This window comes from Chinchilla lanigera, unplaced genomic scaffold, assembly GCF_000276665.1.
Source record: "Chinchilla lanigera isolate Chin_1 unplaced genomic scaffold, ChiLan1.0 scaffold00001, whole genome shotgun sequence".
Lineage (NCBI taxonomy): Eukaryota > Metazoa > Chordata > Mammalia > Rodentia > Chinchillidae > Chinchilla > Chinchilla lanigera.
The window spans coordinates 46,268,110-46,291,869 of NW_004955402.1; the positions used below are offsets into that span (position 1 = coordinate 46,268,110).

The 23,760-nt window shown below is 41.8% G+C and overlaps 1 protein-coding gene across 1 annotated transcript in view; it reads left to right on the forward strand.

Moving 5' to 3' along the window:
* The window catches only part of Tnfrsf11a (tumor necrosis factor receptor superfamily, member 11a, NFKB activator), a gene marked incomplete at its 5' end in the record, with an annotated part of 55,829 nt that overhangs the window by 25,781 nt on the left and 6,288 nt on the right, over positions 1 to 23,760 (forward strand). The window contains 6 exon segments of the mRNA XM_005373177.2: positions 1,391 to 1,534; positions 5,247 to 5,340; positions 6,833 to 6,927; positions 8,349 to 8,462; positions 13,406 to 13,458; positions 15,008 to 15,773. Coding sequence (XP_005373234.2) covers positions 1,391 to 1,534; positions 5,247 to 5,340; positions 6,833 to 6,927; positions 8,349 to 8,462; positions 13,406 to 13,458; positions 15,008 to 15,773 — 1,266 coding nt within the window.

The following is a 23,760-nucleotide window of genomic DNA, read 5'->3' on the forward strand; positions in this document are numbered from 1 at the left end:
GAGGGCTGTTTGGACAATCCAGCTGAGGTGGAGTTCTACACAGGTGCAAGGCCTGTTTTCAGTAACGTTATGATTTGTACTGTGTGTGTGCATGCTCGTATGCACACAGCTGATTCTCCTTATTCACAGGAGTTATATTCTATAAAGTAACCACAAATACTGAATGGGCAAATCCCAAGCTGTTGTCCCCAGGGAAAACAAAAAAGTTAGGCACTAATCACAGCATTTTCATCAGCTGCTCAACATATAACCCTGTTTTATATGTTAGTTTTTATTTGACGCATGTCATTGAGTCATTAACACTGCACCATGGAAGCACCAGCATAACACACACTGATACAGGGCTTACCTCACACAGGTGTGTTCTCCCTAAAGGGCACCCCAACTTTCTGCACTGAGGACATGAAACAGCACAATGTTTGGGGCCATTTTAAACAAGGAGATCCAATAAAAAGGGTAAAAATGAGGGACATGTGGCACTGGATAGGCTCTGGGGAGGACACCGGTTACCCCTGGAGAGCTGATATAAGAAAGCAGTGTGTCCTGTTCAGCCTTAGCAAGGAGCCTGCAGAGTGTCTCAACATGGACATAGTTTTTCACATGTCCATGAAGGATTGTGAAAAGGCCTGGAATACTGAATTGGAGTTTGCAAAGTAATTTTGTAAGTAATTAGGAGTTGGTGAATTCACAAATATGAGTCTGTGAGTAATGAGGATCTGTGTGCATGCTGGCGTCTATGTGTGTGTAGTATCAAAGATTAAATTCCTGTGAACCAGTATTACAGAAAAACTGGAAGGGTCAGATTTGCAGTAAGAAGACAAGCGTTTTGCTATGTCTTATGAAAAAGAGAGAAAAATGTGTTATCCTAAGCGTTTGGAGGAGGGACTGATTCTCCCTGACTGCCTCTATGCTTTCCATACTTATCTAACTACCGTGGGACCCTTCAGGATGTCAAGATGAATCCAAATCTCCAGAACCCCTGTTGTCTTAGGTCTAAAGAAGCCGCAGTGTTACTGGTGATGTTTGAATTTAGTAAAATTCAACAAGCTGGGCACTGTTCGATGAGTTTGCGTTTACTGAAATACGGATCACATATTCCCCCGTCCCTAATCTTCCTACTAGCCGGAAGACTGACTTTTTACAACGCTCACAAAACGCAAAACTATTCAAGGAAAAAAACAAACCCGCTGGTGTTTTTGTGCCAACACAGGAAGGGCCGGGAGGAACTTGGGAGTTCCTTAAAGCAAGCGTCCTGGATGAGTCATTCTGCAGGCCAGCCGGCTGCTCTGTCCAGGCGTTTTGGGGCTGAACGTTGGACAGCTGCACGTGGTGGACAGCGTGTCTGTGCTTCTCTCTCTCGGTGGCCACTGACCTGTGCTGTCTCCTGCAGGCAAGGCCCTGGTGGCGGTGGATCCCGGGAACCGCACGGCCCCGCGGCGCTGCGCCTGCACGGCTGGGTATCACTGGAGCCAGGACTGCGAGTGCTGCCGACGCAACGCGGAGTGTGCGCCCGGCTTCGGCGCCCAGCACCCTTGTACGGTTGTGTGTCTCTGTGTGTGTGTATATACGTGCGCGTGTGCTCCAGTCCGCTCCCACAGAGCCATGCAGTGAAAATCAGGGCACAGCGAACCTCCGGGCAGTTTTTACTTAGGGCATCCTTAAGCAGGCCGTGGTGGCCCTTTTATGATCCTAGCATTCTGGGAAGCTGGAGCAGGAGGATGGCAAGTTGGAGCCCAGCCTGGGCAATTTAGCAACTTAGTGACACCCTGTTTCAAAAACAGGAGGAAGAGGGTGCTGGGGATTTAGCTCAGCGGTACAGCGCCTGCCTAGCAAGCGCAAGGTCATGAGTTCGATTCCCTGTACCGGGGGGGAAAAAAAAAAAAGAACTTGGGGACTGGTGTTCGTGGTCTAAAACAGGAGGAAGGAGTGGGTACTGGGGGTGTAGTTCAGGGTGAAGGATCTGGGCTGCATCCCCAGGTGGGTGGGTGGGTAGATGGGGAACATCAATGCTCCAAGGAGCCAGATGACACTGGAGGAACCTGGGGGTGGAGACCCTTGATCTCCCACAAGAGAAGGTGCCGTCAAGGTCTGAGGAAGGATCACTGGCTCAGGTTCTTCAAAGGGAATATGAGTGGTGAGCCTGCACGCCCTTGTCACACCACTGTGGAGCTCGGGCTGCTCCAGCAGCAGTGAAACCCTAGGATGCATAGGGTAGCACAGGGATCCTTCAGTTTCTTAAAGATAGTCTCACCATGTACATAGCCCAGACGGGCTCCAGCCTCCTGAGTAGTCCAGGCCAGTCTTGACCTTTCTGTCTTTCCGCCTCAGTCTCTCCAGTGCTTAGGTTCCAGGGCTGCATCACCACTCCCAGCTCTCTCTCGCTCTTTTTTTTTCAATTGTGCACCCTCTGAGGAGAAAAAAACCACGCACCTCAGTTGACGTCTACAGTTTTTTATTACCAATTTAAAGAGTTGCTAAGGATTTAGTTACCAGGGAATTATAACTGCAGTTAACACATTTAAAAATAGTCATTGGACTCTAAACACCATAGCAATTTGATACCCAGCACCATCCATTTTAAAATGCACTAATCATTTTTCACTCAAGAACTTCATGGAGTTTCTTTCTCTCCTTTTAATTTGTATGCACTTCATCATCCCTATGAAATTTTATCCCAAAATATGTTTATGCTTGGAGGGCTTTTACCTTTTTATATTCCTTTATATCAAAAAGGGCACATATTTCAAATCTCAATTTGAAAAAAATTGTGGTGACAAGTTTCTGACAAGAAAATCATATTTCTTCTGGACTGAGTTGCCACCACATGCGTTATTACACAGTTTGTCACAGATGAATATATTTTGCTATATTATAATCATAAAAGTAAAAGCTTTTAAACTTCATAATGAGCAGGATGTTTTCCTATTATAGATTCATGGTTGAAGGCTGCTTATTGCTTAAATGCAGTTAGCTCTTTTTCCACTTTTTGTGGTCATAGATATGTGTTGAGAAAGAAACCTGTTCCTGAGGTGTCCCCAAGTTACTTCAGTGCCCTCTGAGTTCTATGTCCATAATCACATAGTGATGTGACATCAGAAGTTATTTTTCATCATCTGTCATTTAATAACTCAATTGTATCCTTCAGTTTTGTTTTAAGTAAAGAAATAGAAATCTTCTTGTCATGAGGAAGTGACTCCCGACCTGTTAAATGTCAGATGTGCTAAGTTTGTGTCTCTTGATAATCAAAGGACAAGGGAGGCTAAGAATAGTAAAAGCTTATCAAGAGAAAGCTCCTGAGAGACAGGAAGAGTTCTGAATGGGAGGCCACTGAGACTGGTTTGTCCAGGGCATTTTATACAGCAAAATCAAAACTTGGGTAACTATGGGTAAAACTACAATCAGCCTACAGGAGTATAAATATAGCCAGGTAGCTAATAATGATCTAATAGGGAAGTTAGGTACATAGGAAGGGTATACCATAGGCATCACTAACTTTAGCGTATCTATAACTTATGAGGCAGAAAAAACAAAGGCATTCTGGGAAATAAGGATCAGGGTATTCTGGTCACCCACCTATGCATCTGATACCTTAGCTAGGCTCACTAGCCTGGGTGGTGCTGAGTACAGTACAATCTCAAGCTGCTATCTGTCCCTAGGCAGCTTGTAGGCCTGGCTCTCTGCCATTTCATCTCTAGGCACAATTTTGATAGGTCTCATCTTGTGCCTTGACTCCCTCGAGGACCCAGCCCCACTCTGACTGACTTTTAATTCCTATCAAAATTAGCTGACTAAAATACTTTCAACTTGACAGAAGCATTCTTTAGAGTCATTTGCTTTCCTTATTTCTAGAAAGTATAACAAAGCAGTGTTTTCAAGATGTAACAATGCCTGTTAATCTTTCACTTAGAGATACCTTGTTTTAAGCCAACATACTTGGACAGAGTTGGGAGAGTTAAACTATTATTTATTTCAGTTCATGTGGAGGAAAATATGTATCACAGAATCTAACTGACATAGTCAATCCTTATTATCTATCATATGCATCATATGCATTGACTGACCCAGACCTGCTTTCTTATGGAAAAGTCTACCTTGATTTTTAAATTATTAAACCTCTCTGTCACAGCCAGCTCCCCCTGAATCCTGATTCTAAGACAGACAAAGTGCAGAGCCTTTGCACAAGTTTTACACTTGTGTGAAACAGGTGCTGCTGCCTCAGGGTTTCTGGTGGATGCTCTCCATGCTCTGCACCTTTGGGGACGATGCATTCTTTTTTTTTTTTTTTTTTTTTTGATTTTTCTCCGGTACCGGGAACCGAACTCACGACCTTGTGCTTGCCAGGCAGGTGCTTTTGCCACTGAGCTAAATCCCCAGCCCCGACGATGCATTCTTTGATAATAAGTAGACGATAGAGGGCTTCAGATGGCGGGGTGAGAATTTCACTCCTGTCCAACTTTGCAGTACATTTGAACCCAGAACAACTCAACCTGGTCCCAAGTATCCTCTTTTATGGTGCACTTTGGACCTTAGATAGGGAACGAGAGAAGCTAGACTGGGGTGCTGTGAACACAGAAGCTCTGACATTACCACTATTTCCATCGTCATTCTGTTTGGCACCATAGCAGGCTTTGGGGTATGTAAGAAGTGTGCCTTCTTTTTATGTGGTGGAAGCACGATTGTAAAAGGGAGGAAGGAAGGAAAGCCTGCAAGAGGCTCCTAGTGGGTCAGTGTCATCAAAGAGTCCTGTGGAAGTCAAATGTATGGAAAGGAATGCCCTTAATTCTTTGATGCCTGGTAGCCCCTTGGAAAGCCTCTTTGTTTTTGAAGCCTTCTCAGAATCTTCTAGAGTGTGTTCATCTTTTAAAAAGCTATTTGATTTGATGTAAGTTATTCAGTATTAACTGGCTTTTGATAATATAATTTCAAGGCAAATCACATTGCCAGATCAAGAGGCAGGTGCCTCTCTGACCACTTCTGAACAGCAGAGACTCAGGACCAGAGCTGGCATCGATACTGGTGGTGGTGGCCTGATATGGAGCCAGTTACCTTTCTGAACACAATTCTCACTGTGGACATCAGAACTGCTTGCTAGGCCTAAGCTGGGGCGTGGAAGCCATTGGTGGGGAGGGAAGGGCAAGGATGGGGACAAGAAGTGGAAAGGGACAGCACATGTGGAGCACTGTTCTGGCTGATCTCTAAGTGTCCTTGCTTGTTTTCGTTTGTTTGGTCTGTTGTCTTTTTGACAGTGCAGCTCAACATGGACACGGTGTGCAAGCCTTGCCTTGCAGGCTACTTCTCAGATTCCTTTTCTTCCACGGACAAATGCAAACCCTGGACCAAGTAAGTAACAATATGTTTGGAGCCAAAAGAATTGGTTGTTTTTTAAGCACCTAAACCTCCACCATCTCATCTGGGTTGAAAACAGGCTGATTCCATTCAGTGAGGCTCCTCTTAGGAAAACATCTGTCAATTCAGTGTGGGGAAAATAAACTAGTCAACCCCCTTCTTCAACCTGAAGTGTGACAGGAGCTTTGTGTTACTTACTAAATTCAGTAGTCTATAACTTAATGTGTATATCTTCTTTATTTTTTTCTAACTTTATTTGGTTGAAAATGACTTATGACTTTTTTCCACGATGCTGGGAATTGGAATACAGGGGGCAAGCACCCCACCACTGAGTTAGACCTCAGCCCAATTTATGACATTTCCTCTCATTCACTTATCATTCTGGCTTTTCCAAATTTCCCAACATCGCTGTTTTATTCATCCAGAGTTTGTATGTGTGCACTATACATGTGTACGTAGAAGCTTCCTGTGTATGTTGATGCCTTCTGGATATTTGTGGCTCTTTAAAGCAACATAGAAATTCATTGTACAAATGTACCATAATTTATTTGATAATTTCTTGATAGTCATTTGGATGGTCTCCCGTCTCTTACAGTAACGTATAATTTTGTAATGTATAATCTCATATAGAGGTTAAATGTTCCTTATCCAAAATGCTTGGGACCAAAAATGTTTCAGGTTTCAAAATTTTTTCACGGGGCTGGGAATTTAGCTCAGCGGCACAGTGCCTGCCTTGCAAGCACAAGGTCATGAGTTCGATTTCTGGTACCTGAAAAAAAAATCAAAATTTGTTCACATTTTGGAATATTTTCATATACATAATGAGATGAAAGGAGAACCAAGTTTAAGCACAGAATTCATTTTGTTTTGCATACATATTGTACACATAGTATGAAGGTAATTTTATATGTTATTTTAAATTATGTTTGTGAGTAAAACAAAGTTTCCTAGTGTCAGATTTTCTAATTGTGGAGTCATGTTGGTACTCAAAAATTTCATATTCTAAAGCATTTGGTATGTTAGATTTTTAGATTAAGGATAATTAACCCATTTATGCTATGACACACTTACGTGAGTTTATCTATGGTGGAATTCCCATGTAATGATTCTTTCAGTTCCCAGTGTATTCTTATTAAATGCTGATGTTTTGATCCATGCATCCAAGTTTTATGTTGACAATATACTCTGTATTTTTCAACTTCAAAAAAGGATTTATCAAAAGTTCACCATTTAGCCATGGTAATTGAAGCATTTGGAATCTCCTTTACTACACTCTCACTCTCCGTGCTCTCAGCAGTCTTAGAGTGTTCTCTAACAACTTTGCTTTTGTGATCTCCCATTCCCCTGTGGATACAAATGTCCAAGAAGACATGAGCTCCCTTCCTGAAGGACCTGGCAAGCTACTCATAGTACAGTAGAATTGTTTTTTGGTTTTGTATTTAAAACAATATTAAACCAAAGCACTGAACTATTCTTTCCTTCACAGCTGTACTGTTCTTGGGAAGACAGAAGAACATCATGGGACAGAGAAATCAGATGTGGTTTGCAGTTCTTCTCTGCCATCTAGAAAACTGCCGCAGGGTATGCTTGACCCAAGCCTGTTGGATGGTAGATGTGCCCGTGTGGTCAGCTGTCTGGCTGTCTTGGGAATAGCATGCTGTATTTGCAGGGGTTCACCTGTCCCTTTTCATTTCATCCTATCCATGGCCAGCTCAGTATTTAATTTTCACTAGCATTTTAAATCTAGTTATGCTATTTATTTGATTTTTTGTTTTGGTTTTTTTTTTGTTTTTCTCTGGTACCGGGAACCGAACTCACGATCTTGCGCTTGCCAGGCAGGCGCTTTTGCCGCTGAGCTAAATCCCCAGCCCCTTATTTGATTTTTAAAAAAGTAGTGCTAGGGCTTGAACCCAAGTCTTGTACACGCTAGAGTACTTGAAAACTTTTTACACTGGAGTGGAGACAATTAATGATACATTTATACACAAAAAGAAAACAAAACTGCAAACATAAATGAAAAATCTCAGACACAGTAGGGTGGTGATAGTCCCAGTAAGGGGTTTGTGGGGACGTTTTGGTCATGAACCAGAGATGGCAACTTGTTAGAACCTAGCTGTCATGACTCAGGGAGCATTTTGTTACTCTTATGCACAGTTTCAAAGATAGACAGAAAGTTGCTGGTTAATGAAGGAGGCTGGTCACTCCAAGTGAGTGGGGCAGTGTGGAGGTCGGCGCGGATACTCGAATAAGAGAAGTAGCAGGAATACCTTTCTAATGAGGCAAGAGAGCACAGATCACAGAACAATAGGGTAGACAGGGAAGGGTTTAAATTTGACATTTTGAGAAACAGGAAGACATTAGAGCCAGTGGATATGAAGTTACACAGTCAGAGAAGAGTTTCTAAAAGACCATTTGGGAGATGAAAAGTAACTGAAAAATAGTATGAAAAATAACAAAGGAAGTAAACTGATATTTTTTTAAAAGGAGAGAGAAGGAAAGGAAAGGTGGGGATCTAGGAACCAAGGGCTTATAGTACAAGGTTCTAACAAAGAAGTGACTGAGGAGCAATGAGGAAAATGATGGAGTCCACATTGCATCAGAGCTGAAATAGCAAAAACACTTCTAGGATGGCGGCGGTTCTTCTCACGGCCACTGAAACGCTGGCACCATGCTGGTATTTGGACAAAAGTGATGAAAGCTTCCTTCTGCCTGCAGGCAAAAGGAGACAGGAAGCAGGGTGGTGTGGTGCACAGAGCGGGAGTTGTTACGAGGTAGAGACGCAGTGGTGATCCTGGACGGACTGCACACAGATGGAGCCAGGCTGCGCAGAGCCGGGCTTGGCAATGTGAGCTCTCGAAAAATGCCCAGTTAGGCGTTGAGCGCTCCCTGCTTCTGTCGTTCCAGACCCACACCCATGACTCTGAGGTTGGATTTCTAGAGTTTTGTTTTTAAATTTCATAAAATTAAATGACCTTTAAGTTTTTCATTTTCTTCCAACACAGAGCCCCAGATGTACTTGCCCAGCTTAATCATTCTGCTTCTCTTCGTGTCTGTGGCGTTGGTGGCTGCCGTCATCTTTGGTGTTTACTACAGAAAAAGGGGGAAAGCAGTAACAGGTACTGTGTCTGTCATGGTGCTTGAAAATTCATCTTTTGGGCTGGGGATTTAGCTCAGCAGCAAAGCGCCTGCCTGGCAAGTGCAAGGTCGTGAGTTCAGTTCCCGGTACCGGAGAAAAACCAAAAAAAAAAAAAAAAAAAGAAAATTCATCTTTCTTTTGGGGGGGGGCGGTACCGGGAATCAAACTCACGATCTCATGCTTGCCAGGCAGGCGCTTGCACCATTGAGCTATATCCCCAGCCCTTGAAAATTAATCTTGAAAAAGTAGATACAATATATTTGTAGGTCAGTGTTTGGGAAGATGAGTAGATCGTCCACTGATTATATATAGATTCTGTCTATATAAAGGTGGCTGCACTTTAAGGGGAAAAGCACCCTCTGTATCTGATTCCTTGTTCTCTAACAAAACAAAAAGCCAGCTTTGCACCAGGGTTAGCATTTGGGGAAACTGATGACTTGTGAACTCTGTGCTTCAGTTGTATAGATTGTGGAGCATCAGCTATTCAGGGGGTTGCACTTATCTTTGAATATCTACATTTTTAATGTATGCATTTAAAGAGACAGAATGTTCAGATAAAAAATGAAGGAGATTTTGATTGGGGTGTTATCTTCAAATGTGAATCTAAAATTATAAGTTATATGAAGTCAAATTTAGGTGCTCATTCTTAGAATGGATAATCGAATGTTGCTTTTGATAGTGTCTTTAAATATCACATCGTCTGACTTTTATACTACAAAACTAGAGGAAGTATAATTATTATGAAAGGATTCAAGGCTTCCTTCAGCTTGATAAAGGTATTTCTTCATCGTTCCACGCACAAATCATTCTTTTCTGAAGCATCTGTCATTTTGCCACCTTTTCCATTTGCAGTTGCTCCCTTGTTTCTTTCTGCCACATGTGCTCTGCTGTGATTTGGTCAGTTCTCCCACATCACATCCAGGACTTCGTGTAACTCTGCGTATCTTGCTATGTCTATGAACATTATGTTGACTAATGTCCTGGGCAATCAAAGATGAAGAAAAACATGGTAACCAAAGGTGTGATGGTTAAGTAAGAGCAGTGTTTGAGCAGGGACTTTTTTTTTTTTAAGAATTCATTCATTACTGAGAGAATTAACAAAGAAAATAGTGAAGTCCAAAATGTGTCACAGATGATATAGCAGAAATGCTTCCTCAGGGTGGCCTTTCACTTATCTAACAGCGTTGTAACCCAGGACTTAGATAATATACGTTCATATGATACAGATCGCTGAACCAGTCGTGTTAATGTGAGACAGACTTTCTGATCATTTGGTTTTTAGTTGTTTCTATTTAACAATATTTTTCTGCCATATCTTATCAGGAAAAATAGTAAGCCCATTAATTACTCGATTGGGAATTAGGACTGCTAGCTTTCTTTTCATCCATTCGTTCTACAAGTTTATTGATCACCTGGGACAGGACTGACCCTGGAGCTTCAATACTGAACCACACAGACACAGCCAGGGCCTTCTGGAGGAGGCATCTTTCATAAAATAGAAGTGATGAAAGGCAAGGGAAGTGTCAGGTTTCCAAAGTGAAGCTGAGGATGGAAAGGTAGATGTCCAGTGCTGGGTAGCAGATGCTAAAGGGTCTTCCCAGCCTTGGGTCAGCCAGGTCTTCCCAGAGGAGCAAACAGGTGAGCTAAGCTCTGACAGACCAGCTGGAACCAAGGTGAATCACAGTATCCTGTGCTGAGAGAACTGCACACTGGGGAATATAGCAAGCTGGGAGGCTGAAAGAGGCTCATGCAGCTAAAGCTCAAAGTAGCAGAACAAGGGGCTGGGGATTTAGCTCAGCGGCAAAGCGCCTGCCTGGCAAGCACAAGGTCATGAGCTCGGTTCCTGGTACCGGAAAAAAACCAAAAAAATAAAAAAAAAAAAAATTCAAAGTAGCAGAACCATAGCAGGATAAGCCCGGTAACACCACCCTGCAGACCCTTTAAGGAGTTGGCTCCTTATCCTTAGCCACAGGAAGCAAGAACAGCCCTCTGGTTATAGACTAGAAACCAAATTAGGGGACTGCCACAAGAGGTGCAGGCACACCAGTTGGTAGTGATGCTGTAACTGTCCAAGGAGGGATGATGAGCGGCTACCACCTCTGGGCACAGCATTATTTTTAGGACCATGTGTGCTCATGTAGTACTGATCTGTATATGGAAAGGGCTGCAACTGTCTTTTGATTTGGGGTAATTTTATTTTGATAAATTTTAAAATTATAGGAAAGCAAGAAAATGATGATGATGATGTTGATAATAGCAGTAACTGACATGTTTGGGTAGTCAGTGTGTAGCATCATGGATATATACATTTATATGTTCTGAATAAATGTTCACAGCAGCACCATGAGGTATTGTTATTTCCCCCATTTTCTGATGAGGACACTGAGGCTCAGAGAGGTAAAATTGCAAGGTCTCGTAGTAGAGGCTGTAATCCAAATGATACGTATCATCTAGTGAGCACTGTGCCTGGCACATTTAAGGGCTCAGTGGGTAAGACATCATTTGCTATTATTATGAACTGTGATGATCTTTCAGTGAGGGACTGACAAATCCTACATTTAGTCTTAATAGTGAATACAACATTGAATATACATTAGAGGTGGGTTAGAATTTTATCTTTGCTTTATACAAATTCACTTTAAAATTTAGAGATTTGACTTTTCAGATTTCATCACTTCTATTTTATGAAAGTTATGGAGATGTCTTTTGTATATATTGCAGAACATAGTCTTCTTAGAAGCAAAAAGTGTAGTGAAAAGATTTGCTGGAGCTCAGTGGGTCTGACCCTTACTCCCCAGCTTGTACTTCACAATTTTTTTCTTAGCAGTACTGAGGGCAACCCAGAAACTTTGTACTGAGCTACTTCCCCAACCCCCTCTTTAAAAATTAGAGACAGGGTCTCACTAAATTACTATTTCCCAGGCTGAGCATGAACTTGAGATCCTCCTGCTTCAGCCTCCCAGTGTGCCAGGATTACAAGCATGCACCACTGTACCAAACTGCACCTCACTTTTATTGTACATATATCTGAGCTAGTGTTTAGTCACTTTCCCATCTCTGGGACAAAATATCCAACACCCACAACTTAAAGGAGGAGAGGTCTTGGCTCATGATTCAGGAGATGCAGTCCATATTCGGTTGGATGAGTTCAAGGGAGAAATATGATGGAAGGTCATGGTGGAGGAAAGCTACACATCCTTCAGCAGCTACTTACCTCTCAGCAGCCAGTAAGCAGGGCAAGAGACAGAAGGGAGGAGCTGGGGACAAGAATACATCCTTTTGGGTCACATTCCCACCACCCATTTTTTCCAGCAAGGCCCCACTTCTTAACAGTGCATTCATCTATGAACTTATCAGTGGATTAAGCCACTTCTGAGTATGTTGCCCCAATGATACAATCACCTTCGAAAAACTTCCACCTCTCAACACATGAGACCTTGGGGGGACATTTTAGATCTAAAGCACAATAGCCAGTTTGCTGGAAAATCAGTCTCCTAGACACATCTTCTGTGTCCCCTAACACGCCTGGCTTGGTCTCCCATAGGCAGTGAAAAACTGCCGAGGGAATGTCAGCGCGGGGCTACTGCAGTTGTCTGTAGTCTAAAAGCAGCTCCGAGGGCCCCAGATGAGAACGTAGGCATTTTAAAATTTTATTTTAAAGAGGGAAGAACAAAAACAAAGTAATAAAAACCAAGACAAAAACAAAACAAAATAAAAATGATACAGAATTTCAAAACAAGATGAGAGGAAATTAACAGTGGTTGTTGTATTACATATTGTTATCTTTAAAGTAGTTTCTCAGATTACCAGATATGAGAACACAGGTATTTTATGGAAATTCAGTGGCCCATATTTTTCATTACACAGAACAGGAAGTTCCATTTTTGATACGCGCGCTCTATGACTTCAGTCTTTATTTACTTTTAAAGATATTTTATTTATACCTGCACACGTTTGCAGTACTATAATCACATACACTGTGGGGAGTTGGTATGTGTGCACAGCGCAGCTCAATTATTTCCCCTTCCCCTTCGTCCCCATTTAAAGTTTTTCTTTTCTTGCCAACATAAGATTCATTTATTTATTCTATAAATCTTTCTCAAGTTAACACAGATTAACAGTCAGACTAATAGAGCAAAAAACACATAAAACACGTAAGACACTTACACTAAATCAAAGTACACTTTTAGATACACCTGCCATGCTGGATTACAATTCGTCTCTCTCTCCCTCTCTCTTTCTCTTGCATATATTTTCATGGTCTTTAAATCAGTGTATTTATTTATTTATACTGGTTATGAACCTAGGACCTCACGCATGCCCGCCATGCAGCCTACAATGAGCTACACCCTTAGCCCCAGTCTATTTGTTTTTAAATGCATTTACTTCCAGGCTCACTCACTGAAACACTGGCCCCGGAGTAGTTTAAGACAGTATTGAACTAACATGGGCCTGAGCCTGACACAGAAAAATAAGTTGTTCTCACATGGAGCACCATCAAAAAAAGAAAGTCAAATATACAAAAGTGTAAAAGTGTGGTTACAGGGACAAGGGGAGAGGAAATGGGGAAATGCAGGTCAAAGGACACAAAGGAGCATGTATACATGATGAACAAGTCTGGAGAATACTATTCAGGCTTTTCTGCTAAATAAGCTGAATTTAGCTCTTGTTGCCACATACACACATGCATGCACACATACGGGTAACTGTGTGACATGACAGATACATTGATTTGCTTTACTACAGTAGCAATCTTACTACCCATATTGATCCTGTACCGCCATGTTGTATAACTTCAATATACAAACATATGTAAAAAAGAAGTAGGAAATATACAAAAAAATTACTTTAAAAAGGACCCGGGAAGTGTAATATGAAGCCCTTATCCTTGCTTCTTTTTTTTATTTTTTTCTTTTTTTTTAGCGAATTTGTGGCACTGGGTCAATGATGCTTGCAGTCGCCTAAGCGGAAATAAGGTAAAGTTAAAAGACTTTAGTGCCTTCTTTAAGAACTTTCACAAATTAGCCTGATGTGACCGTAAGCAGTCAACTCTTGAGCCCCATCACTTAAGGGGCTCCTCCTCGTACGGTGCCAAGCCTCAAATCCAAGGATGTTTCTTGCTGACTTACTCAGGGTCCAGGTCAATGCTCAGTCCAAATGCCTGGTTTTGTTGTCACTGTCCCATTCCTTGTGTGTTTGTTTCCCTGGGATCAAACCCAGACCCTTACCCCTGCTAGCCAAGCACGCCACACCGAGCTTCCCTGCCCTCACTGCTGTCCCTCTGCACGTGCTCTTTTTCTAGTTCCAATCTTGACTGCCCAGTACAGAGTCCTAGAAGGAACAAGCTACAACTCTCCTTTGCTCTTAATAGTTATTTTGGTAACTTTTTATTTTGATACTTTAAAAATTACAGCAAAAAATAGTGAGACTATGATAACAAACTGCCATATGACCCTGTACCCTGTCACCAGTTGTATATGTTATCACATTGCTTTATTCTTTGCTTTCTCTCTCTTAGAATATGAATATGCGTATTTTTCTTGAATCATTTTAAAGTGAATGGAGATGGTGTGTTCTTATATCTTTAAATACCTCAGTGTATATTTCCTAAGAATAAGAACATTCTCACATATGGCCATGTACGTTTGTCAAAATCAAGAAATTTAAAATTTATAATAGTATGATACTATTCTGTAATTCACATTTGATACTAAAATTCCACCCATTCTATTTTATTTTTTAAGCCTATTTTCTTAGATATCAGCTTTAAGATCATACTGAATTCTCTAATTCCAGTCCCAACACTAAAGGATTCATTCTCATCTTTTCCTCTTCTTGTATTTGAATCTACTTTTCTCTAGGACTATGACATCTGGCTCCTTTTACTCTCAGTATGTTTACTCATCTGCTCAGTTACAGAATACACAGAAAGTAGTTTCAGAATTACTAAACCTTACCACAGAAAACACAGAGCTACTAACTAGAGTTTAGTATTTAATTACAGTTTGGTTTTATGGTAATATTGTCATCTATTTATATTGATAGTATATAATCAAAATGTTGTGCTCAGCCAGGCGTGGTGGTGCACTCCTATAATCCCAGCACTTGGGAGGCTGAGGCAGGAGGATTGCTATGAGTTCGACACCAGCCTAGGCTACATAGTGAGTTCAAGGCCAGCCTGAACTACATGGTGAGACCTTGTCTCAAAACAAAACAAAACAAAACAAAACAAAACAAAACAAAACAAAACACCCAAAAAATCATTCTTTCCTTGCACAGGGGTGAATATGCTATTCCTTTGAAATGCAGTAAGATTAATTAATTTCTGGCTGTATTCCATTTTAGGGCTCTCCTGCACGCTATAATTTTGAATAAAACAAATCAAGTGCTGTGGTGAATGTGCCATCTGTACTTGTTATGGTGGAAATAATTAGGATAAACACTGTTGTTAGCAATGTTTAGCTATTAGCATGTTCTAATAGCGCTAGGTATTGATGCCTCTGCCTCCTGAATTTGTATCTGCAGGAGTCCTCAGGTGACAGTTGTAACGGTGTTCACTTGGCAGCCTCTCCGCAGCATGAAGTAAGTGAAGGTGTCTTACTGCTGACTCTGGAGGAGAAGATGATTCCACAAGATATGTGCTGTTCGGATGGTGCTGGTGTCTTCAGGGGTGCATGCGCAGGAGCTGGGCCCTGTGCTCAGGGCGAAGAAGCCAGGACATTCTCTTTGGTTGAGATTGAGGGGGACCCCTTCAGGCAGATTCCCATGGAAGATGAGTACACAGACAGGCCCTCGCAGTCCCCAGACTGTTCACTGTTCCAGACCCAGCCTGGAAGCAAATCCACACCCGCTTTCTCTGAACCCCTGGAGGTGGGGGAGAATGACAGTTTAAGCCAGTGCTTCACAGGAACTGAGAGCACTGTGGATTCAGAAAGCTGCAACGTCACGAAGCCCCCATGTAGGACTGACTGGATTCCCGAGTCCCCTGCAAAATATTCACAAAAAGAGGTGGAAGATGGTGGTGGCCCACGCTGGGCAGCCAGTGCCAGCTTGGCAGACAGCTGCACAGGCTGTGGGCCTCCTGGGAAGGACCATGAACCCTTCATGAGTTCCCTGAAATGTGGACACTTGCCCCAGTGTGCCTATGGCATGGGCCTCCCCACTGAGGAAGTAGCCGGCAGGGCAGAGGGGGGCGACACACCCCAGGAGGGGGATGATGTGAGGCTTCCAGGCTCCGCGAGGGCAGGCACTGGATCTGGGAGCTCCTCCTGTGACCAGCCACCTGTATCTGGTAAGTTACTGTCCGGGTTTCCCACCACTGATCAACAGGGCCTACTCAGGACAGGGTTTGGGCAGGTATCAGACCATGTAGGGAAAAGGAAACTAAGATGGGAAAATTCAGCCTGCCCATTTTCTCTTAATAAGCATCTTTACTGGAAGTGTTTAGGTTCAGTCTGTATGTCAGGCTGCAGAAGGTGTTCACTTCTGTGACATCGTCTTCTCCTACCAGGGCTCTTACTGCACTCATGCACGCCCCATATCCTTTTGCATTCGGGCTTCTCGAGGTGAGGTTAGACCTTGAACCCCCTCACTGACACCTGTCAGAGTCAACACTGACCTCAGGGTGGGCTGAATCAAGGTGTTACCACAGACTTCTGGTGTTTACCCTTTGTTTTCAAACTAACTGAAACCTCTTAAATCTCTCCCAAGAAAGCTCTTATTAATTTCAGGAGAACAAATAAAATTGTTTAGTTAATTGTTAATTAATGAATATTTGAGTAGCATCTTGATTCCATACCAAAATAATGGTGCAGTAAAAATGTCTTCAAATGCTTTATCGGAGAAGCCCCTTTTAAAACCAGTATGTACAATATGTTTTTAGAACCCACAGGATAATTTACAGTTTAACACTATTATAGAGACTTATTGCTGCAGCACTGCTTGAGCACAAAAAACTCACTACTGATATTGTGACTTTTTCCTGAGGGTAAACCACCACCTGCTTTATTATATACTTACTCTGCAGCTGAGAGCGAGGCCTTCCTCTGGCTCCGGGAATTATTAGCTCCATGAGGGATCAGGGATCTCACTGAGAATCCTCTGAAAGGTGGAGATACTCTCTCTAGAAAATGAATGTATATATTCATTATATATATCTTAAGTATATAGTAAGTATACTTAAGGGGCTTCATAGCATCCTCCAACTCTCAAGGAAAAAAAAAGCCCATTTATGGGCCACCTGTCTCCAGAGATGCTTTTCCTTTCCTGTCTCTTGATTTGTACTGCAAGTGGCGCTAGCAGCCAGCTGTCTGAATTATTCTCTAGCCCTGAGGTAGCCAGATCTGTGCCTTAAGCAGACACTGTTTTGCCTCAAGGGAATGAGGGCTCCTGGCTTGTTTGGTAAAATAATGGTGCTTTAATATCTGCCAGGCTTTGTGGGTTGCTGAAACTGCTACTCAAATCTGCTGATGTATAAATTCTGCCCTATAATTACCAGTCAAACTGAAAGGAGAAGATACAGTTTTGTATACTTTTGAAAGAACTGGTGTAGTTTTCCTTCAGAAGACCTCAAAATTTGTATTTAAGGTTTTAAGGAATCTCCGCGACTAGAAACCAGGCCCCATTCTTTGTTTGCGTTGTTCTACCTCCATTCTAGCAGCTTGTGTTCTTCCCCTTCGTTCGAAAGGCACACAGAACACAAGATCTTTGGGCTGTGGGAACGAAAAGCCTGTGGCTCCGTCTACGGCAGCAGCCAGGTCCTGACACCAGGAAGATGGTGCTGGTCACTCTGAGGATGCACTAAGCTATCCTTGGAAGAGCATGGTTGGCTAGGTTTAAGGAGATTCATAGGGGCTGGGGATTTAGCTCAGCGGCAAAAGCGCCTGCCTGGCATACGCAAGGTCGTGAGTTCGGTTCCCAGTACCGGAGAAAACAAAAAAAAAAAAAAAAAAAAGGAGATTCATATTCGTATTCTCTCTCCCTCTTCGTGTGTGTCTGTGTGTCTGTGTATATTTATTGTCCTGAACCCAAAAGGCCAATCTTTGCTCTCCTGTCAAAGAGTTAAAACAGTAGCCTCTTCTGGATTTCATTATTTCTCCAGCACTAAACATCTAGGCAGAGAGGAAAGGAATAAGAAGTGTGTCGTCAACTGAGTGGTGTTAATTTGCAGAAAGTTTACACTGCTTTTTCCGTACTTGTCTGGTGCTCAGCCATGCAAAACATCCGTGGAAAGTCTGCCCGTGCTCAGTTGCCAGCCAGCGGGAGAAATTAATTTTCGCCTGAGGAGAAGCAGCAGCCAGATTGATTTTTGAGGCTGTGCTATTTTCTCTAAAATTCTTTGTACATGAACAGGCCTCATGTTTTCTGGTCAAATAGCACATTCGCATTCTTTTTAAAAAAAAAACTGTCATAATTTATGTTCTGTAAAATGTGTGAAAGAGGAGGTACTTGGATAGGAAACAAGAGAGCAGCCTGATGTTTCTGGGTCTCCCAAAAGGCACTGTGTCCTCAGGACTGGTGGGAGGTGGCCTCCTTTATTGGGGTTTTGGATTTTATAAATATTATGTAGTTGAAACAGAAGTGTTGGTTTAAACAGCCAAATCTAGTGGTTTCTGGAGAAATGACAATGTCTGTGGACTTCTGTAGGAAAAAATATCTCCAGTCAGCCAGGATTTTTTTTAAGTGGATGTTCTTCAGATAGCTTCACAGGTACAGACAATTAAAAGGAAATACCCAAGGTTGTTAAGGCTATTTTTGTGATGTTTTAACACTTAAAGAACTGTAAGAATTATTAATGAAAACCAGCAGTGGAGCCAAAACATATTTTTGGTTATGTTTTAAGCGGCCATACTTTAAGTCTTAAATGATGTCTAATCCTGATGGCTGGTTACCTTGGTTACAAACTGTTCTCAGGCAGAGTTAAGAGAATTCCCACTGTGCCACTGGAGAATTGTTACTTCATATGGAAGAAATAGTGGCTACCTATAATTAATGTCTGTCATTGGCCAATGACTTGGCTTTGGCTCCTAAAGTTATTCATTTGGTGCAGCCACTTCTGAGCTTGAGAGGATAGGCCCCCAACAATTCTTGATGAACCCGAGCCCCAGCTACATATTTGCTTTTCTATGAAACCTTTATTGAGGGTCTCCTGAGCCAGAGTCTTGGACAAACTGGAAAACAACTAGGGACTAATGTTAGAGAAGGGAGAGTGTAAAAAGAACCAATAATGTCAGAAATGAAGTCCTCTCACGGACTGCCATTCCCAGCCTGCTGCTTGCTGTAGTTCATAAGCAGTCCTGGGCTGTTTCACATGGAGCCAAAATATTGTCACCTCTTTAATCAACAAGCCAGGTTAAGCAGCTGTAACCATTCAGTAGGAATTTTCATAATCTTGACATCCCTCATCTCTCTAGTATCTTGGAAGGTGGGTTAGTTATGGTATATTCAGTGAATAAATGGTTATAGTCTCATTCATTCCACCAGTCAGAATAAGTAGATGAACAAGAAACCACTGTTCCCATTTTCTTTCTTTGGTGTGTTTTCAGCCTCTTACTAGTTTCCTCCTTAGAGCTAGAGAGAAGCACAGGATAAATGGAGAGGCACTGTTTGCCCTGGATACACCCAGCTGTCCTGAGCAGAGGAGGCAGACAGCACACAGCAAAGATGAGCTGGCCTGTACAAGTGGCAAAGACTGTCTAAAGCAGACTCCTGGGAGCCAGGGTATTGGAGCACCTGTCTGACTCCCCCTTCATGCCTCATCCTCAGTCTGCATCCCGGGTGCACCAGCTTTAGGGATGGCTGCTTTGCCCATCCACTTCCATTCCGAAAAGACAAGGAAAGGCTCTCCTACCCATGTTTTCCTCCTTTTCCCTTTTGTCCCCCCAGCAATGGACAGTCCTCTGTTTCTAAATTTCTTCACTCTTCTGTTAGAAAGAATGCCACCCACCAACTGGAGTTCCAACTTTCAGTTCAGTATTGTAAGGCAGACACTAATTAGTTCTTTGGTGCTGAATCTTTAAGTTAAAATTATTTCATAATTTGGTTATTTGATAATACTATCCAGCATTCACTGGTACTGAAAGTCAATGTATTATTTCAACATACACCAAAAATGTGTTCACTGTATGCTTTGCTTAAATTTAGTCCTGCCTTCCTTTTTCTTTACTGATAGGACTCATTTGGGGAGGGTTTGGCCCTAAGACTTTGCAGTTTTCAAGCATGATTCAGAATGGAACTATTAATTATTCTTCTTCCGTTATCTTCATAGACCCAGTTTCTTCCAAGTGCCTGAAACAGAGCTTGCATTTCCATAAAAAGGAAAGTCATATGAGAAGCATATGGGTTAAATATAAAATGCATTTTTAAAAAATTCCAAAAGAACCTAGTGAAGCCTGGGTAGTTTGAGTGTATTTGTGTATATTTTTAGTTCTTTTCCTTGGAAGAAAATCTACATGACAATTTGGTGGTATCACTTGGCATAGTTCTTGTGATTTAATATTCAGATGCCATGCATTTTAAACACTATAATAGGTTCTTAAGGAGAAAAGTGTGCATCACTTTGCTTAAAAATGTAAATTCTGTCAGGGATTGTGCTCTTAGGATTAGGTTTATTCTTTCCGCCTGAGAAAAAGAGATTCCAGGCAGACTGCTATATCAAGCATGGGTTTAACAAAGTATAAACATCTTTCTGATTATAAGGGATACATCATTTGTTCATTGTTTCTGTTGATTTTGGATGCTATTTTTAACACTCTGAAGTTCTCTGAACATTTTTCTCGTTAAGTCACACAAAATATTAATGTTAAATCAACTAAACTATTTTAAATGTTAGAAACTCCTAAAAATTTCTCATTTTATAACAATACCCAACTCATTCTGGGTTTTAGGTCATACCTTTGGGTAGCCTTCCAATAGCATTTTATTAGTTATATTACATTCAGAGACTTGTAAAATTGTGCTCCTATCCTGAAAGTTGCAGCCTTATCAATGATATTTAGATATTAGCTACCAGGCACTAAGTGCTTTGTGTATATTGTCTTTTTATTATTCTGGGAATATTTATTATTCCCAGAAATCCTCTGGGTCAAGTTCCTCACCCAGGATCACACAGGTAATAAGCAACAAAGCTGCAGTTCAAATGCCTGACACTGAAGCTTGTCCATTAACCTGCCACACCATCTCCGTAGGTCAGTGCAGTGACAGTGATTTCATTCAATTGCTGTGCCTTGGGGAGCCCTCTACAGAATAAGGGCAAATACTGGCCTGGGGTAATTGGCTGCTCTGGTTGAATGCTGGGCAGTGGCCAGGCCAGGCCCCGAAGTTTCTTCAGGAAGGGACACGGGGATGTGCAGTAAGTGATGGTTACTTTAGTGGACTCCTCTGCCAAGTGTCTCTGAAAGTTTCTCTTTTAACATCTCTGACTTTCAGTGGGGAAAGCCCTTTATCCCACAAGCCTCCAACTCCATCTTGTTTTGCAAGTTAAATAAACTTAAAATAAATCCTCGGGGGGCAGCCTTGAAGGAGACAGCTGTCCAAAGGCAGCCTGAGGAGAGCAGCGGAGGGGAGTGACAGGCCCGTGCTTTGCATGCATTCCTGGAGGCTTTGTGGACTAATGGTAGACAGAAAAGCCTTGGGCCTTTTAAAAAATACAGACTTTTTAAAAAGAGCAGTTTTAGGTTCACAGCAAGTTGGAAGGACATTACAGAGATTCCCCTTTATCCTTTGCACCCCACATATGTGGCCTTCTCCCTCCGTTGTCAACATCTATGAGAAGAGAGAGAACATTTGCTATCATTGATGAACCTATACTAAAGTGACACAACTCATTCACCCCAGGTCTAGAGCCAACATTAGTGTCACTCACAGTGTTGTATATTCTGTGAGTCCTGACCAATGTGTCAGGATGTGTATCCACCATCGTCGTATCATATAAAGTAGTTTCCTCTGCCCTAAAAATTTTCTGTACTCTGCCTGTTTATCCTTCCATCCCCACCACCCTCTAACAACCACTGATCATTTTACTCTTTACTTTTACTTTGTCCAAAATGCCACATATTTGGAATCATATGGTGTTTGGCCTATTCACATTGGCTTCTTTGACTTAGTAATATGCATTTAGGTTTCTGCTGTGTCTTTTCATGATTTGATAGCTCACTTCTCTTTATCATTAAGTACTGTTGCATGGTCCGGATATACCACAGTGTACAAGACATGACTGAAAAAATACAGTGAATGGTTAAATCTTTAAATGTGTTATAGAAAAATAACACATTGCAGTTCATGTCCTCCAAAATTCTCCGCCCTCACTTTGAACACATCCCACCGTTCTACTTTCTGAAGTAGTTTGGAAAGACCTTTTCCATGAGTGTCTTTAGTTGCACTCACGGCTGCCTCAATGTTCTGAATTGATTCAAAACGTTTACCTTTCATAGTCATTTTGACTTTGGGAAAGAGACAGAAGTCACACAGTGCCAGACCTGGTGAATAAGATAGATTAGGACACATAATGTTTTTACAGGCCTGCTTCCTCACTGGATGGCACTTAGCAGCAACATTCAGGACTTTTTTTTTTTTTTTTAATCACATCTCGTAAAGACGGAAAAGAGAACTTCCAGAACTGCTTCTGAAAATGGCAAGAATGATGGGAAAAGTGTATTTGAAGCAAAGGGGAATATTTTGAGTGGTACTTTTTTTTTGTTTTTTTTCCGGTACGGGGAATCGAACTCATGACCTCACGCTTGCCAGGCAGGCGCTGTGCCCCTGAGCTAAATCCCTAGCCCCACTCCTGGCTGTTTCTAAGTTTTGGCAATTGTGAGTCAAGCGTCTATAAACATCTGTGTGTAGATTTTTATGTAGACATATGTTTTTAACTCCTCTGGATAAATATTGGGTAAATAAGGAGTATAATTTCTGGCTTGTATGGTAAACCTCTCCTTAGTTTTGTAAGAAGCTGCCAAACTGTCTTCCAAAATGGCTGCACCATTTGTATACCTACCAGCAGTAAGTGAGAGTTCCTGTTGCTCTACAATCTCATCAGCATTTGGTGTTGTCAGTATTACGGATTTGAGCCACTCTAATAGCTGTGCAGTGATACCTAACTGTTGTTTAAATTTTTCCTTCCCTTGTGACATATGATGTGGGACAGTTTTCCATATCCCTATTTGTCATCTGAATATCTTTTCTGTTGAAGCATCTGTTTTAGTTTTTAGACCATTTTAAAATTGGGTTGTTTGTTTTATTATTGTTGAACTTTAAGAGTTCACTGGATACTTTGTCTTTTTGTTGGTGGTGTTTTTTTTTGTTTTTTGCTTTTTTTTTGGTACTGGGAATCAAACTCGGGACCTCACACTTGCCAGGCAGGCGCTTGTGCTGCTGAGCTATATCCCCGGCCCCACAGGATACTTTGGTAAAAGTTTTTTTTATCAGACATGGCCTTGCAAATACTTTCTCCCAGGCCCTGGCTTATCTTTTATTCTCTGAGGCCTCAGGCCTTTTTTAGGCTATCATGGGTAAGCCTCATCCAAATCATCCTTCTCCTTTTATATACCATCTTATCTGCTACCAGCAAGGGAGAGGGCCACCCTAACAGGAGAACCTGCTGGGCGTCCTCAACGTTCAGTGGAAAAACTTAACCATGAGGGGTTAACCACAGAATGTGGATTTAACCACAGAAAGCATGGCAACCATGCTGAAAAGGAAACCCAAAGCCTGCTTTAGTAGTATGCACCTGATCATGTAGTTTGTGTGGCCTGCCTTCTCAGATCAGCCTGCATATCCCTGGACATCCTTCTCTTCTGAAATGCAGAACAAGCTAGGTAGGTATGGTGGCACATACCTGTAATCCTAGCTACTCAATAGGCTGAGGAGGAGGATCACAAGTTGAAGGCCAGCCCGGGTAAATCCCTGTCTCAAAAAAAAAAAAAAAAAAAAAAGAGAAAGAAAAAATGAAACAGGATGTAAATTTTAAGAAATTATTGCTTTTAAGTTAGGATAGTTCAGGACTGAGCTATATTAAAGGACAAAGATATTACCAATTCATTCTGAGCTTTGATCTAATCTAGTCCAACATTCAGAGCACACTGACTAGCATGCAAAAAATGAGACTGTGGGACTCATTGTAGATATATATAGAGGAATGTTCTGACCAGAGGCAATCATAATGATTGATGATTTCAGAACAGAATAAAGAAAGTTAGTTCGGTCTCCACAGGAAAGTGCCCTTTCAGGCTGTGGCATATTGAAATCTTCCCACGAGATAGGGATGGAAATATAATATTACT